This window comes from Phaenicophaeus curvirostris, chromosome Z, assembly GCF_032191515.1.
Source record: "Phaenicophaeus curvirostris isolate KB17595 chromosome Z, BPBGC_Pcur_1.0, whole genome shotgun sequence".
Taxonomy (NCBI): domain Eukaryota; kingdom Metazoa; phylum Chordata; class Aves; order Cuculiformes; family Cuculidae; genus Phaenicophaeus; species Phaenicophaeus curvirostris.
The window spans coordinates 16,130,666-16,148,303 of NC_091431.1; the positions used below are offsets into that span (position 1 = coordinate 16,130,666).

A 17,638-nucleotide genomic window follows, 5' to 3' on the forward strand; every position below is an offset into this window, starting at 1 on the left:
AGATTTCTGGGAGAGTTTATACACATGCACGTAAGTGGGAAATATATTCTGTCCTAGCTCTTGTCTCATTGCATGTGACTGTTGGAGATCACTGCTTCATGTTGCCCAGACCTGATAAAGGATGCTGCTCTCTAAAACTCCAAAATGAGTCTGGGAGAGTTTGATTTGCTGGCATTTTCTGTATCAAAACAGTTATGGTTACATTCCAGATGAGACTGCCTGGGTTCCATGCTGTTGTTCATGGCTTGTGCTGGCACAGAGTGGCAGGCAGTTATTTTATTAAGTACTTTAGTCCCAGTAGGTGGAGAAATCAGTTCCATAACCCATGAAAAATCAATTTAGGTGTTCTGCAGAATTGCACAGACATCAAAAGTATAAATTATAACTGTTCCAGGAGGGAGCAAGGGCATTGCTGGTACCCGAGTTCTGGGAGAGTTGAGGACTTGACATTCTCCGGCAGCTGTTTTTATCAGGTGGTGCAGCAAGTGATGTTACTGTGAAAAGTCTTTGTGCCCAAAGGGCAAGTTAAAACTGTGTGTGGAGTCATTCAGTTTGGTATTTTCTTCAGTTTTGATATTTGGTTCAACGCCCATGCAGATTTTTAGCCAAGACGCTGCCTTAAAACACAGAATTGTTATTGTAATCTGTAATTTTTTTCACTGTTGCTCAAGCAAGTTTAATGCCTCCAGTTTGGGGTTTAATGCCCCCTGTTTCAGGTTTAATGCTTCCAGTTTTCGTTTTAATGACTCCTGTTTGGGTTTTAATGACTTCTATATTGGTTTTGTTTGTTTATTTCTTGAGAATGAGGGAGTGAAAGGCTATGCCCACTGGGTGTGTTCGATGCTACAGGATGAAAGCAACAGAAACAGCTACCTGTATCTATACGACATTGTTGAAATGAACGCTATCCCAACAGCCCAGGTGGTCCTCAGCAAATACACAGGTGAATAATTTATCTGTGTAACGTCCTTTAGCATGGTTTGTGCAGTTATTCAGAGTTAAAGACTGTGTGACAGCAGGCTGTGATGGTAACCACAATGGATCTAAATTTACCAAACAGAACCTTTTTAAGGAAGGTATTTTGCATTGAAATGGGTGGGAGAAGGGATGTGTGGGGGACCAGGAGGGATTCTTGCCATTCAGAGTGGTTTCTGCTCATCTCCGCATCTCTTGCCCACTTCCGGTGATCACTATGTGTGGTGGGCAGCAGAGGCGCATGTCCTCATACGCCCCAGTGCGTCTTCCTCTATCCTTAAGCCTGACTGTCACGGTTTAACTCCAGCTTGGCCAATTTTGGCAGCTAAAACTGAGCAGTTCGATACCCAGTTCCCTTCTCCTCCAGCCACAGGGAAAGGGAAATGAGGGGTAAAAAATCTTGTGAATTGGAAACTAGAACTACAGCTTTAGTGAAATAATAGTAACAACAATAATAATAAAGAAATTAATGGAGTCACGCTCCCACCCCTCACTGACTGTATTCCCAGAGCAGGCACAGGGAAAGGGTCTGGGCTGGAAGGAGCTGGGCTCAGAACTGCATTCAGGAAGGCATGGATCCAGGATGAGGGGCAACCGGACAGATGAGGGCCTCGCTGGATGTCGGCCATTGAAGGAGAAAGTGAGCCCCTGGCGATCCCTCAGTTTATCCTGAGTGTGGGGTTTATGGGGTGGAATCCTCTGCTGGTCAGGTTGGGGTCACCTCTCCTGCCCAGCCCTCCCTGTAGGTGCCACCCTTTTCCTCCACTGTCCCTTACGGCTCCAGGATGGCCTTGGTGTCTTGTAGGAATGAGTGTGAGTAGCACCCTTTCTGCATCCTCATGCCCCTTGTGGTCACTGCTAGAGAGAAGCTGTCTGAAAGAACTTGCGGTGAGCTCTCAGGAACTGGAGTTACTCAGAGGAGACTGAGCTGAAGTCAGACACGGACTCTGCTTCAGTTCAAACTGTAACAGTGGTTCTTAGTGTCTCCTCTTTATTTGTGTCCAGCCTGTCAAAGTGATTCCAGTGAGCAACTGATGAAAGCACTTGGCAAAGCGTTTTGTCTGTATGCAAACCCTGTGGCATCAATGTGGCTATATTTCTATAGTGCCTTCTCACAGCTCTTTCTGATCACGTTCTCTTATTTTGTCAATTCTGATTTCTAGAAAGAAATCCGCATGATGCATCTGCTTTCACAATGCTTGGTTATTTGAACGAGCATCTGCATCTGAAGAGGCAGGCAGTGACTGCCTACGAGAGGTAAACCACACACACTGGAAGGTTTGCTGGTAGAAGCTCCTTGAACTCTTTTTCTTTGCACCAGCTGAAACACCTAAGGGTTTTTCTTTTCCTTTACTAAACTTTACTTTCTCAGTTCAGCTGAGTGTTCTGAAAGAGGAGGTATAGGGATGTTCTTGTATCAGATTTGGAGAGGCAGAACACAATATGGCAGAAGTAAAGGCACCAGGACTTGCTCAGAGCACAAATCGGGAAGAATTTCTTCACTGAAAGGGTTCTCAGGCACTGGCAGAGGCTGCCCAGGGAGGTGGTGGAGTCTCCATCCCTGGAGGGGTTTAACAGATGGGTAGATGAATTGCTTAGGGGTGTGATTTAGTAGTGGACAGGTAACAGCTGGATTTGATCTCAAATGTCTTTTCCAACCAATTGATACTATGATTCTATGAAAATACATGTGTTGTAGTCAGATGGTAATTTTTCTCAATGTGTTTATTTTCAGGGCAGCGTCATTACTGAAAAACTCCGAAGATACTGAGAAATATAATATCGCCATGCAGAACTATGGAAGGTCGCTGTGGTGAGTGTTTGTTGGCATATGTTCCCAGCCCCTAACTGTGGCTTTTGATGTAGTGAAAGCAGTGGTGCAAAACTCAGGTGAGGCTGAAAGAAGAAAGGTAGCTGCTAAAAATAGTCTACTAAACATCGTTCTTGACTGTGGAGAAGTTTCATTGAACTTTGTACGTCCTCCAGAAATGGGTAATGTGCTAAAAAGAAAATCCAATTACAAGAAATTGCTATCTATATGTCTTGACACTTTATCCCATTCTGCTTCTGAGGGAATGCAGGATGTGAGTCATTACAGGTAAAGGCTTTCAAACTTCTCTTTGATACAGGAAAGCACAAACTGTGCTAATTAGATTTTTTTTGTCAACTCCCTGGGGAAACTTCATATATTCTTAGGTTTCATGACACTGAAACTTCTAGGCTGTGATAATGTCATAATTAATTCTTGAACTTCAGGGAAGATTTTTAGAAGCAACTTCTCAGTTCCCTGTAGTCTCATGTCCAAGATGTGGTGGTTCCTCTGTGCATCTTACACAAGGGCAAAGCTCCAGTAACTAATAATTAGTTCTAATAAACATGATCATAGAATCATGTAATGGTTTGGGTTGGAAGGGACCTCAAAGTCGCTTCAGTTCCATCCCTTGCCATGGACATGTCCCACTGGATCAGGGGCTCCAAGCCCCATCCAACGTGGCCTTGAACAACTCCAGGGAAGGGGTAGCCACAGCTTCTCTGGGCAGCCTGGGCCAGAACCACACCACCCTCAGCGTGCAGTATTTCTTAAAGTCTAATCTCTTCCCCCTTCCAATTTAGAAACATTCCTCCTCATACTATCCCTGCACTCACTGATCAAGAGCCCCTCCTTAGCTTTCCTGGAGCCCCTTTCAGTAGCGGAAGCTGCTCTAAGATCTTCCTGGAACCTTCTGTTCTCGGGGCTGACCAACCCCAACTGTAGCACCTCTGCTATAAGCCTGTCCTCATAGCAAAGGTGCTCCAGCCCTTGCATCATCTCTGTGGCCTCCTCTGGACCCATTCCAACAGTACCATATCCTTCTTATGTTAGGGATTCCAGAACCGGACAGTTCTGTATAGCTTCTTCCATGGTGGTCTTATATGAAGAGTGCTGCATCTTTGTATGTGTACTTCCCCATCTGTATGCATGCATATTTTAGGGTGCTTTTTTTCACATTTCTCCTTTGCTATTTTCTCTCACTCTGTTGTGTTAACCATTAAGTGATGCTTACATGTAGATATTGTGCTGTATGTAACCAGCATGTTGAGGGAGGGGATTCTTGCACTCTACTCTGCTCTGCTGAGACCCCGCCTGGTGTCCTGTGTCCAGTTCTGGAATCCTTAACATAAGCAGGATATGGAACTGTTGAAACGGATCCAGAGGAGGCCATGGGGATGATGCAAGGACTGGAGCCCCTCTGAGGCCAGTCTGAGAGAGTTGGGGTTGTTCAGCCTGGAGAAAAGAAGGCCCCACAGAGACCTCAAAGTGGCTTTCACTCCTGAAAGGGGCTCCAGGGAAGCTGGGGAGGGGCTTTGTGGTGGAGTGAGAAGACGAGAGGAAATGGTGTTAAATTGGGAGGGTGAAGATTTAAACTAGACATTAGGAAAAAATTGTTGACATGAGGGTGGTGAGGCCCTGGCCTAGGTTACCCAGAGAAGTGGTGACTGCCCCATGCCTGGAGGTGTTCAAGACCGGGCTGGATGAGGCTTGGAGCCCCTGATGCAGTGGGAGGTGTCCCTGCTTGTGGCAGGGGGTGGAACTGGAATGGCTTTGAGGTCCCTTCCAACCCAAACCATTCTGTCATTATCTCCAGAAATACACTTTCATGTCAGTTATGCTTTATTCAAGAGATTGCTTAAGAAAGCAACTGCTGCAACCGACGGAAGGTGGGGAATATTGCTCATCCTTGTCCTAATCCTGCTCTTTTCAAGGTGTCTGCTTGCAAATGCTGTAGAAAAGGGGATACTGGTCTCCTTGTCTAGATCGTAGGAGCCGTTGGTGCTTCCTATACACCAGTGACTGTTTTTATGTTCATAGTGCCCTCGGTGAGTGCACCAAGGCCATTGAGGTTTACACATCAATACCCCTCACCACGTTTGATGGCATTGTGGGGATCGCGTTGGCCTACTTCAAGAAGGGACTCCTACAAGAGAGTATCAAGGGTAAGCATCTGCCTCATTCAGAGCATTTTGGGACAGTTTTCTTGAGTCCCAGTGCACAAGTAGAAATTCCACAACTATTTCAGTCATTAGACTGTTCAGCAGGGCATCACAGAATTTCTAGGATCATCGAGTCCAACCATTCCTATCTGCCACTAAACCATGTGCCTGACCACCTTGTCTACTGGTCTTCTAAACGCCTCCAAGGATGGTGACTCAACCACCTCCCTGGGCAGCTTCTGCCAGTGCCCAGTGAACCTTTCTGTGAAAATTTTTTTTCTCATGTCCAGGTTGAACCTCCCCTGGTCAAGCTTGAGGCCATTCCCCCTTGTCCTGTCCCCTATCACTTGGAAGAAGAGCTATGAGAAGCTGTGTCAAAGGCTTTTCTGAAGTCCAGGATGAATACATCAACAGCCTTTCCCTCCTCCTTTAGGCAGGTCACTTTGTCATAGAAGGCAATCAGGTTAGTTTGGCAAGACCTGCCTTTCGTGAACCCGTGTTGAGTGGGCCTGATCACCCGGTTCTCTTGCATGTGCTTCATGATAGCACTCAAGATCACCTGTTCCATGACTTTCGCTGGCACTGAGGTCAGACTGACAGGCCCGTAGTTCCCTGAATCCTCCCTGCGACCCTTCTTGTAGATGGGCACAACATCCCCCAGCCTCCAGTCCAGGGGAACTTCCCCAGTCAGCCAAGACCGCTGGAAGATGATGGAAAGGGGTTTGGCAAGCACATCCGCCAGCTCCTTTAATACTCTTGGATGGATCCTGTCCGGCCCCATAGAGTTGTGACACAGTTGACACAGTTGTTCCAATTGCATCCAATAGGGACTGAATATTCTCCCTGGTCCTCATTTTACTTAATGTACTTACAGAAAGATTTTTTTGTTATCTTTCACCAAATTGGCCAGTCTGATCTCTAGTTGGGCTTTAGCCCTCCTGATTTTTCCTCTGCATGATCTCACTTCTTCACTGTAGTCCACCCAAGATACCTGTCCATTCTTGCAAAGTTCACAGACATTCCTCTTCTTTTTGATGTCCCCTCAGATCTCCCTGCTCAACCAAGCTGTTTTTTTCCCCCACTGGCTCCTTTTCTGTAACATGGGTACGGCTGCTAGGATTTCCTTTTTGAAGAGTGCCCAGCCCTTGTGGGCTCCCTTGCCCTTAAGGACTGTCTCGCTTGGGACTTTATGAACCAGCCTTCTGAGTAGTCTACAGTCTGCCCTCTGGAAGTTTAATGTGGCCATTCTGCTAATCCTCCTCTTCACCTCACCTAGAACTGAAAATTCTACCATTTCATGATCGCTTTGCCCCAGGCGTCCTCCAACCATCACATCCCCCACAAGGCCTTCTCCATTGACAAACAGCGTCCCGGAGGGCGTCTTCCCTTGTCAGCCTTTTCACCAGCTGTGTGAGCAAGTTGCCTTCCACTCATTCCAGGAACCTCCTAGACTGCTCCCTCTCCGCTGTATTGTACCTCACACAGACCTCTGGAAGACTGAATTCTCCCACAAGGACAAGAGCTAGCAATCTTGAGAAGAAGAGCTCATCAGCTTCTTCTTGGCTGGGTGGTCTAGAACAGACCCTCATCACAATATCTACCTTCTTGTGGGCTCCTCTGATTTTAACCTGCAGGCACTCGATCCCATCATCACCATAATCGAGCTTGAGGGTATCAAAGCATTCGCTGACAGAGAGGGCTACCCTGCCTCCTCTCCTACCTTTCCTGTCCTGCCTGAAGACTTTCTACCCCACCATAGCTGCAGTCCAGTTATACGAGTTGTCCTACCATGTTTCCATGATGGCAGCTACATCGTAGACTCCTTGTCCTACAACAGCTTCCAGTTCCCATGCTTATTGCCCATGTTCCATGCATTGGTGTAAATGCACTGCAGCTGGGATGTTAATCCCTCAGCTCTCCTAAAGGGAATAGTGTTCGTTCCCAACTGACTGGTACTTGGATTATCTAACCCATTAGTGCCAATTACATCCTTTCCATCACAAGATATACTCGCCCCCACTCACTGTGAGTTGGAGGTCCTTGCCAGCACACCATCTCTCAGGTACAGGAGTTCCATATCCAGACTCACTCCTGTCCAGCCTGGCTTCATTCCACTCCCACTTAACATCTAGTTTAAAGCTCTATGAACAAGCCCTGCTAGATTTTTGGTCAGGAATTTTGTACCTGTAGGAGACAAGAATGCCCCATCCCTGGTAAGGAAGCCTGGAGGTGCATGGGCCAGTCCATGATCAAAGAACCCAAAGTTTTTTTCCTCACACCATGTTTGGAGACAGGTATTAATTGACTGATATTTCTTGCTCTCTCCCTCTTCATTCCGTGTTGTTGGAATGGTGGAGGTAAACACTACTTACACCCCGGAGCCCTTCACCGTTTTCCCCAGAGCCCTGAAGTCACTCTTAATTTCTCTCAGCTTCCTCCTCTGGATGTCATTGTTGCCTATTTGGAACACTACAGAGGATAATAATCTGTGGACTTTATCAGGGAAGGAAGTTTTCCAGTGCAGTCTTTCACTGAGGCCCCAGGCAGGCAGCAGACCTCCGTGTGCAGTGGGTCTGGTCTGCAGACAGGTCCCTCTGTTCCCTTCAGAAGGGAATCCCCTAAAACAATCACTCTTCTTTTTCTCGGCGGTTTTTTTGATGTTCATTTGAGGATGGCGCAGCTTAGAGAATGTTTCTAGGCTGTGGGAGCCCTCCTCTTTGTCTGCAGGGATGGATTCCACTTGCAATGCTTCATATTTATTCTGCAGGGGAACCTGGAGGTTTGTTATGTGCATGAAGACAACACGCTTTCTGCACCGGGAGGGAGCTTGCTGCCATTCCCCATCTTTTTTCTCCTCAGTCTTACAGTTGGTGGATGGGGAGTTCACAACTGCACTTGCTCTGGCAGCCTGCTTAGTTTGTGAGAGGTCACTGCTCCACTGGTCTGTCTCCCTCTCACACTCCCTAATGGTCCTCAGTCTAGTTATTTCCTCCCTTAGCTCTGGCACCAAGCGGAGGAGTTGAGCACAGCTTCCACAAATGAAGTCAGTACTGGTGGTGTGAGTCAGCGTGGGAGGGGGACACTGCCTGCAGCTCAGTGATGGGTAGCTGCGTGCACCCACTGAGGCTCTGTCTGAGCGGTTGCATCCATCCTGGCTGATGCAGCACCTGGAGCAGCTTTAATTTTATGCCAGGTGGCCACCATGGTCCTCGGTCCCTTTCAGCCGGCCTCCAGCCCCTCTCTTTCCCCTCCTTGCTCAAACTGCCACTCAAACTGCCCTGTTTTTCTAGCATGCCCTGCACCTGTTTGCCGCGCTCCTGTTTGCGGTGCTCCCTAGGGACCATTTCCAGTTCACCAGAACTATCAAAATGTCACAGGGAAGCTACATTTCTTCAAGCCTTTAATTCTTGCACATTAAGCTGTTGTGCTCTTGTCTTGCCTTGCTCTCAAATGAAATGGCTTTCTTAGAAAAATCGGTTCTAGGTCAGGGATTAATGTGTTGTTCAGAGCACTTAAGTAATAAATGTAGGTGCTGCATTGTCAAGTTCTGCAGCACTGAGGTGGGGGATGTCACACAAAGGTGTACGGAGTTGTCAGTGCAGAAGTGGGAGTGCTTGCAGCCAGCTCAGCGTTTTAAATTGCTCTTAGTTTTTAAGTGGAGTGAATAAACTATGGCAGGGAGTGTTTGAACTGTATTTGTTCAGGCTTTTTCTGGATATCCCGATTTTGCTTTTCAGTTCTGCTTCCTCTTGCTTTGTATTAAAGAACTCCCAGGCTCTGAACAGCCCTGTAAGTCTGACATTTCCTAACACACCACTGCTTTCAAAGGTGACATTTTTGTCTTCTGCCTGCGATTTGAGGTGTGAGAACACAGCGACCCTGAAACCAAAGTGTCCCCGTGTGTGTGTTCTTGTATCAAAATTACGACAGGACCCAAGGGAATGGCAGGAAGATGCCAGGGGAGGGTTAGGAGAAGGTTCTTCCCCCAGAGAGTGATGGAGCACTGGAACAGCTCCCAGGGAAGCAGTCACCAAACCAGACAACATTCCAGAAGCATTTGGACATCACGCTCAGACACCCAGTGTGAATGTTGGGGTGTCCTGTGCAGGTTCAGAAGTCACTCAATGGTCCTCAGGGGTCCCTTCCGACTCAGGTCATTCTATGATTCTATGATTCGTGTCTTTCTAGAGGCTTTATACACATTTCTTGTTCCTCTGCTTCAATTCTGTGTCTCTAATTTCTACCAGCCTATGAAAAAGCCTTGTCTGTTGCCAAGTCTGAACAAGATAAAGCGCATATCCTGACTGCATTGGCTATAATAGAGTATAAACAGAACAAAGTGGATGCTGCCAAGGCACTGCTGTTTAAATGGTGAGTGAAGGGAATAATAACCTGTATATCATGTTTTATCAGATCAGATTTACTTTTTGGGGGATCTTATATGGATATATTGATTTTATGTTTGAGAGTAAAAGTGGGAGTGGATGGAAGCGCTCTGTTCAACTTATTCATGTGATAATTTCTGTTCTGGTTTATGGGCTGTGTCTTCAATGTTCTTAGAGCACTGTGGAGTGGAAGGGTCAGTGGACTGGACAGTTTGGATGTCTAAAACCCTAGAATGGTAGTTTTAATAGGTCATCAGTTAAGGTATTATTAAACTCTAATTGTCCTAAGCACTAGGCAGCAGTTTTGCTCCTTAGGTGTAAAGTATCTGGATGATGAACGAGAACAATTTCAGTTTAAATCATCAGGATCTCCAGAACAATTTTGTTCTGAGCATCACTGACAAGGACAATATTGCAGCTTTCTGATGAAAAGAAGCAGATGTGTATCAGTTGTTCAGTGAAGTCGTGAATGTCTTTTTTCAGAGTTGTAGAGGCTAAAAGCCCACACATCCTTGTCAGTCTCCTGGTAGCTGTGGATTAAGAGCTGCCACCTTGGACTGAGAACTCCAGGAGTGGCTGTATAGGCTCCACCCCACCAGCAGGCTCCTGAAGTCACTGAAATAGTCCAACACCTAACACACTCTAAATGCTGAATAACTCATGATTAACCATCTGGGGACCTGATATTTCCTACATTCTATTAATCACTGAAGATCTCTGTTTTTGTTAGAAATGAGATTTTTCTGCAAGATATTAGTTGTTTGTGTTTAAAAAGAGAAAGAAGTAGTGCTAAAAAGTTTAAGGAAGTGACACCTCAATGAATATGTTTAAAAATGAACTGGAAGCTCAGTGATGCCAAAGTGTATGATGGTAATAAGAAAAAAACCAATGTATTCTAGTCCAATAGAGAGATGTCTGAATTGACATCTGAATTCGCGCCAGGTGACCTAAAGGGCCTGAGTAGGTCAGGGCAATCCGTGGTCCCAGTACAAGGTGGGGAATGACATGATCGAGAGCAGCCCTGAGGAGAAGGACTTGGGATGCTGGGGAATGAGAAGCTTGACATGATCTGGCAAAGTGTGCTCACAGCCCAAAAACCAACCGTGTCCTGGGCTGCATCCAAAGCAGTGGGACCAGGAGGGCGAGGGAGGGTATTCTGCCCCTCTGCTCCACTCTCCTGAGACCCCACCTGAAGCCCTGTGTCCAGTTCTGGAATCCGAAACATAAAAAGGAAATTAAACTGTTGGAACAGGTCCAGAGGAGGCCACAGAGCTGACAGGAGGGCTGAAGCACCTCTACTGTGAGGTCAGGCTGAGAGAATTAGAGTTGTCCAGCCTGGAGAAGAGAAGGGTCCACGGAGACCTTAGAGCAGCTTCCAGTCCTGAAAGGGGCTCCAAGAAAGCTGGGGACAGGCTTTTAACATGGGTGTGCAGTATGGGATGAGAGGGAATGTCTTAAATTGGAATAATGAGAATTCAGATGAGACACTAGGAAAAAATTCTTCCTGTGAGGGTGGTGAGCCCTGACCCAGGTTGCCCAGAGCAGTAGTGGCTGCCCCATGCCTAGGTTGGAGAAGACCTCTGTGATCATCAAGTCCAACCTTATTGCAATTTATTGAATTACTGTTATGCTGAGGACACCTTCAGCTCGTTCATCAGTTAAGGTCATTGGTTTTGGTTGATTATAGAGAGCTTGCTGTTTTTTTTCACCAGGGTTGAAAATCAGTATATTAATTTGAGTTGAGAGTTCTGCAGCCATACTGAAAATAAAAAAATTGCTGAAGAGTGCTGGTGGCAACATCTAAAATAACATAGGGGCTAATATTGGTATGAGGTTAAACTGCTTCCCATCATTAAATAAATGGAACAGCACAGCTAGTAGTGCTACGAAACCAAATGGATGGTGGGAAGCATGCTTGCAGTACCAGACATTGGAACAGTGGCCGTGGTGGCCAAGAGTGCCAGCAACATCTTGGCTTGGGTCAGAAACTGCGTGGCCAGCAGGAGCAGGGAAGGGATTGGGCCCCTGGACTCAGCACTGGTGAGGCTGCTCCTCGAATCCTGGGTTCAGTTTTGGCCCCTCACTCCAAGGATATTGAGGGGTTGAAGTGTGAAGCTAAGGAAGGGTCTGGAGAACAAGGCTTATGAGATGTGGCTGAGGGCCCTTCGGCTGTATAGTCTGCAGAAGAGGAGGCTGAGGAGAGGCCTCATCACTGTTGACAAATGTCTGAAAGGAGGTTGTAGAGAGATAGGTGTTGGTCTTTTCTTCCAAGTGACAGGTAATTGGATGAGAGGAAATAGCCTCAAGATGAGCCAGGGTAGGTTAAAAATGGATATTAGGAAGAATTGCTTCCCCAAAAGGGTTCTCAGACACTGGCAGAGGCTGCCCAAGGAGGTGGTGGAGTCTCCATCCCTGGAAGGGTTTAAAAGATGGCTCAGGGATTTGGGTAAGTAGTGGACAGGTATGGTTGGACTTGATCATCTCAAAGGTCTTTTCCAACCAAGTGATTCTGTGATACTGTGATAATTTCTCAGGACATCCCTCTTATCAGAAAGAACACTTCTGTGCAGCAGGCTCATTTCTGGATTTTTCCTTCCTGGATTTCTGTTGTAAAGCTGCAAATAGGCCAGAGCAACTCAGGTTTGATACTAGTTAGACATGCAAACACCTTCAAGACATGAGAACCATTGTCAACGTTACACGTGGTCTCTTGCCATTCATTTTGTGGCTGCTGCTGAAGGACATTTGATGGGTTTTATATGTTGTAAGCTTGAGTTCTGATTATAGCACATAACCACTGCTGATTTCTGTATCCTGAGGTCTCATGGTGCTGGTCTAGATGGATCCACCACCCTGTAGTGTAGGGCTTTTAATTTCTGCGTAGGAGCAGGAGGGCTCAGAAGTAACAAGTGCGTTCTAATGTTAACAGTAAGTTTAATTGGTGGTCAACAATATCATCTCCTTTCCTTCCTCTAATTCCACAGCTCATTAAAGGAACCTAGTGTGGAAAGCCTGAAGGCTTTGTGCACACTGGGAGCGGTGCAGCAGGATGCTACACTTGGAACAGCTGCCCTAAAAGAGTTACTGAAGCATGAAAAGGGGGACGGTGACATTGAGGAGAGGTGTCTTATTGCATCTGCTGTTTATGCCCTGCAAGGCAGAAGTGTGATGGCCCAGAGAGAAGTCTCCAAAGCAATCCACATGTGCGTATCTTCTCTTCCTTCACATTCCCTTGTAAATGTATTGCACTGAACTCTGGAGTAGTGAGCAAACCTCTGTTCCCTTGCAGGATTCTTCTAAAACCAACCTAAAAATTGTTTCTCAGATGTCAAGTCCTTGTTTAAGATTGCAGCATCGTCTGCTAGAAGCTTGCTTTGTGATTTATGGGATCGGATGGCTCAAGATTTGTGGCTTTTGGGGGGTTTCTGGTTTTGTTTTGGTGGCTTCTTTGGCAGCTAGATTAGTTCAGTGTTCTCTGAAAGCATTTGTTATCATATGTAGAAGAACCTTCAACCTGGAGAAGTCTCTAGGGCTTTTATTTACTGTTTACATCATCCTGGACAGGCGCACTGTCTGCTGGGCTAAAGACTGGCTGGATGGCCGGACCAAAGAGTGGTGGGAATTGAGCTCAGTCCAGCTGGAGGCTGAGCACAATTGGTGTCCCCAGGGCTCAGTGCTGGGTCCATTATGTTCAATATCTATCCATGATTTTGATGAGGAGTTTGAGTGCAGCCTTAGTAAGTTCACGGATGACACTAAGCTGGGAGGAAGCGTGCATCTGCGTGAGGGCAGGGAGGTTCTGCAGAGGAACCTGGACAGGCTGGATCCGTGGGCTGAGACCAATGGGATGAGGTTCAACAAGGCCAAGTGCTGAGTCCTGCACTTGGGACACAACAACCCTGTGCAGCTCCAAACCTGGGGCAGAACAGCTAGAAAGCTGCCTGGCAGAGAATGACCTGGGGGTGTTGGTCGACAGCGGCTGAACATGAGCCACCAGTGGCCCAGGTGGCCAGGAAGACCAATGGCATCTTGGCCTGGATAAGAAACAGCGTGGGCAGCAGGAGCAGGGCAGTCATTGTGCCCCTGGACTCAGCACTGGTGAGGCTGCACCTCAAATCCTGGGTTTAGTTTTGGTCCCCATACTCCTGGAAGGACATTGAGAGGCTGGAGCATGTCTGGAGAAGGGAACAGAGCTGGTGATGGGTCTAGAGAACAAGTCTTCTAAGGAGTGGCTGAGGGACCTGGGGTTGTTTAGCCTGGAGAAAAGGAGACTGAGGGGAAACCTCATCACTCTCTGCAGCTTCCGGAAAGAAGGTTGTAGCGGGATGGGTGTTGGTTTCTTCTCCCAAGAGACAGGCAATAGGATGAGAGGGAATGGCCTCAGACTGTGCCAGGGGAAGTTCACGCTAGACATCTGGAATAATTTCTTTACTGAAAGGGTTCTCAGGCCCTGGCAGGGGCTGCCCAGGGAAATGGTGGTGTCCCCATCCCTGGAGGTGCTCAAGAGCCGTGGAGATGAAGTGCTTAGAGATCTGATTTAGTAGTGGACTGGTATGATTGGACTTGATCTCAAAGTTCTTTTCCAACCAAGCAATTCTGTGATTCAAAGATTTAACAGCCTCCAAAGCTGTTCAGTCTGTTCGCTAACAGTCTATTATTTGATGTACTTTGATTAGGAAGGAGGAACTTGAAAGGCATTGATTAAACAAGGCATACCTTATGGTCTCTCCAAGTGTTTTCAGAAACAGTTCTTTATGTAGATTTTCTTCAACTGCAATTAAAATTCCTTGTTGTTCACACTATGAGAACAAGACCCATGTCCTAGAGTTGATTTGTTTTCTTCCTGTGAATATTGATTTGCGCGTTGTACATTTTATTTCTATAGACAGCAGTATAACTACAGTATTGTGCTGGTTTAACAACACCCATGTCTTATTTTCAGCAACACTGTGTTGTTTTCTTAATAGATAAGGGTCCATTTAGGATTTATACCAGCTGTCTACTGAATACCAGGTTCATATTTAAACCAGAATGTCTAATATCCGTGTTCTTTCCCCAGTAACCCTGCTAATCCTGCCCTCTGGTCTCTACTGTCTCGACTAGTCCCACTGTATACGTCTCGAAAGGCAAAAGTGAGTGCTGTTTACATCCTAAATAGTCTGTGTGGTTTCTCTAATTAAAACTCTTACTCCAGTACACAGGCAGTTACAAATTAGTATGAAAACCTAAGGCTTTAGACGCAAAAGCATGTAAAGAGTGATGCATGGGCACCACTGAAGTTACACATCCAGTTCTTTGCATATTTCACGGGGCTGCAGTTCTTTTTCTCCTTGAAATTAATTTACAGGAGAAATCTACTGGAATTACTACAATACGAAAAGACCTTACTACATATAATTTATTTGTTTAGTTTTATACATGTGTGTGAATATAAATATCTGTTAGGATTTACATATGTTGCATTTGGTTAATCGAGTCAATTTAGCTTTTCACATTACCCAGTATTTCCTTGCCACTTTATGTTTATTATTAGCTTTTCTCCAAATAAACACTCTATGTCTTAATTTATGTTAATGATGTAAACAGAAATGGCACCTGGAAAAAAAATCCCATTCTGTCTGAGGCTAAAATTAGAAACACAACATATGGGTAAATTCTAAGCCTAAATGTTTTTTTCCATTCTGTATAAAGTAACTGTGCTGTAGGTAAGGAAAAAATCTCATTGTGCAAACTTTGTCTTTCTGATGAACAAAGCTAAAAAGATCTTGGCATTACATTTGGTATAAAATCTTTTAGTTAATCAGCCAAATAATTAATTATTCTTTTTTAATCTTGCAGGGAGGAGTTGTGGCAGGAAATGCTGCACACGTACTCGATGTGAAATATGGAAAGGTATGGCTTCTTAAAATTTGGACTTTATAATTCCATAAAAAATCATAAAATTAATTCCAACTGGACATATATATTATAGTATTAAGTCAGTTTTATGTTCCATTTTATAGGAAGCTCTGTTGAATATTGCTGTGAATCAGCTGGCAGCAGGATGCCACATGCTAGAAGATGAGAAAAACAACCCTCTGAAAAACATTCAGAAAGCCATCCGCCTCTGTCCAGGTTGCTCTTGGTCCCACACACACAGAGCAGTGATCTTTATATTTTACACATCGAAACAAACTTATTGTGTTAGCAAAAGCACCTCTCTTTTTCTTGGGTTGCTTGGTTGGTTTGGGCTGTTTATGTGTGTTTTGGGGAGAATGCTACAGGCTGAAATTTTAACTGGCATTCCAAGTTTAGACATAGAGAACTAGACATGAGACTCCACCTGGAGTCTTGTGTCCAGTTCTTGAGTCCCTGACGTAAGAAGGAGATGGAACTGTTGGAACGGGCCCAGAGGAGGCCACTGAGATGATGCAAGGGCTGGAGCATCTCTGTTATGAGGACAGGCTGGGAGAGTTGGGGTTGGTCTGCTGGGAGAAGAGAAGGATTTGAAGAGACCTTAGGGAAGCTTCCAGTCCTGAAAGGGGCTCCAGGAAAGCTGAGGAGGGGCTTTTTCCAAGGGCCTGGTGTGACAGGACAAGGAGGAATGGCTTTAAATTGGAAGGGGGCAGATATACAGGAGGCATTAGGAAGAAATTCTTGATTCTGAGGGCAGTGAGGCCCTGACCCAGGTTGCGCAGAGAAGCGGTGGCTGCCTGGAGCACGTCCAGAAAAGGGGAATGGAGCTGTTGAAGGTTCTGGAGAATAAGTCTTATGAGGAGTGGCTGAGGGACCTGGGGTTGTTTAGCCTGGAGAAAAGGAAGCTGAGGGGAGACCTCATTGCTCTCTGCAGCTCCTGGAAAGGAGGTTGTGATGAGGTGGGTGTTGGTCTCTTCTTCCAAGTGACAAGTGATGGGACGAGAGGCAGTGGCCTCAAGCTGAACCAGAACAGGTTTGGATTGGACGTTAGGAAGAATTTCTTTACTGAAAGGGTTCTCAGGCCCTGGAAGAGGCTGCCCAGGGAGGTGGTGGAGGAGTTTAGCAGATGGACTGATGAGGTGCTCAGGAATGGTTCAGCAGTGGACAGGTACAGTAGGACTTGATGATCTCAAAGGTCCTTGCCAACCAAGCGATTCTATGATAACCTTTGTGCTAGGGGCCAGTCAAGACTAAGTCTGTACAACTGAAAGCTGTGGATGGCATTGTGGGGTTTTTGATGCCGCTATGCTGCGGCGCTAAGTGATAGTGAAGTTTAATCTGTGTAGTTAGAAGTAAACTGGCATGTTCAAAGTACCACACTAGTGGCTATGTGTAAAAGTACATCAGTTGGCTTTAGAAACAGTACCTTCATCTTCTAAACTGAAGAATCTTACTAGCTCTAGGCCAGTAGTTATCATCTGCCTGTACTGATATAAGAATCTGATTTAATTACTTGTTATGTCTTATTTACAGTGTGTGGTTCTGTTCCTGGCTTTGTTTTTGTGCTTAATCTGGTAAAAGCTGTTCTAAAGGAACCACCAGCATCTTTTGGATGGGCATGAGTTGCCTTTAACCATTCTTTTCTAGATAATCCCTCTGCCTGGGCAGTCCTAATGGCAGCCTGCCATGCTGAAAACACCGTCATCTGTCTGAGTAACACTCAGCCGAAGCGAGCAGGTCTAGAGATTACGCATGTATCTACAGTTTCAGCCAAAAGTAAGCTATAAATGTTTTGTAGTTTAAAAACATATAGTAAAATGCTCTTAGCTTGCAACTCACTCCTAGATTTTGGAAACTGCAAATCAGCTGAGAATTACTCAGCAGTGGTTTGAGCTGTAATTGTGCCTATTAAGGTCAGGGAGGCTCTGCAGAACCTGGACGGGCTGGATCCTTGGGCTGAGACCAATGGGATGAGGTTCAACAAGGCCAACTGCTGAGTCCTGTACTTCAGACACAACAACCCCGTGCAGCTCCAGGCTTAGGGAAGAGTGGCTGGAAAGCTGCCTGGCACAGAAGGACCTGGGAGTGTTGGTTAACAGCAGCTGAACATGAGCCAGCAGTGGCCCAGAAGGCCAATGGCATCTTAGCTTGAGTCAGAAACAGTGTGGCCAACAGGAGCAGGGAAAGGATTGTGCCCCCGGACTCAGCACTGGTGAGGCCGCACTTCACATCCTAGGTTTGGTTTTGGGCCCCTCACTCCAAGGACATTGAGGGGCTGGAGTGCATCCAGAGAAGGGAGTGTAGCTAGGGGAGGGGTCTTGAGAACAGGATTATGAGAGGCGGCTGAGGTACCTGGGGTTGTTTAGTCTGGAAAAAAGGAGGCTGAGGGGAGACCTCATCACTATCTACAA

At 46.1% G+C, this 17,638-nt stretch overlaps 1 protein-coding gene across 1 annotated transcript in view; it reads left to right on the plus strand.

Moving 5' to 3' along the window:
- SKIC3 (SKI3 subunit of superkiller complex) overlaps positions 1-17,638 on the plus strand; it is a 63,241-nt gene that overhangs the window by 34,914 nt on the left and 10,689 nt on the right. Inside the window, exons 26-35 of the mRNA XM_069881106.1 lie at positions 802-943; positions 2,139-2,232; positions 2,711-2,788; positions 4,826-4,950; positions 9,195-9,318; positions 12,317-12,535; positions 14,392-14,464; positions 15,171-15,224; positions 15,335-15,446; positions 16,875-17,003. Coding sequence (XP_069737207.1) covers positions 802-943; positions 2,139-2,232; positions 2,711-2,788; positions 4,826-4,950; positions 9,195-9,318; positions 12,317-12,535; positions 14,392-14,464; positions 15,171-15,224; positions 15,335-15,446; positions 16,875-17,003 — 1,150 coding nt within the window. The remainder of the gene's footprint in view (positions 1-801; positions 944-2,138; positions 2,233-2,710; positions 2,789-4,825; positions 4,951-9,194; positions 9,319-12,316; positions 12,536-14,391; positions 14,465-15,170; positions 15,225-15,334; positions 15,447-16,874; positions 17,004-17,638) is intronic.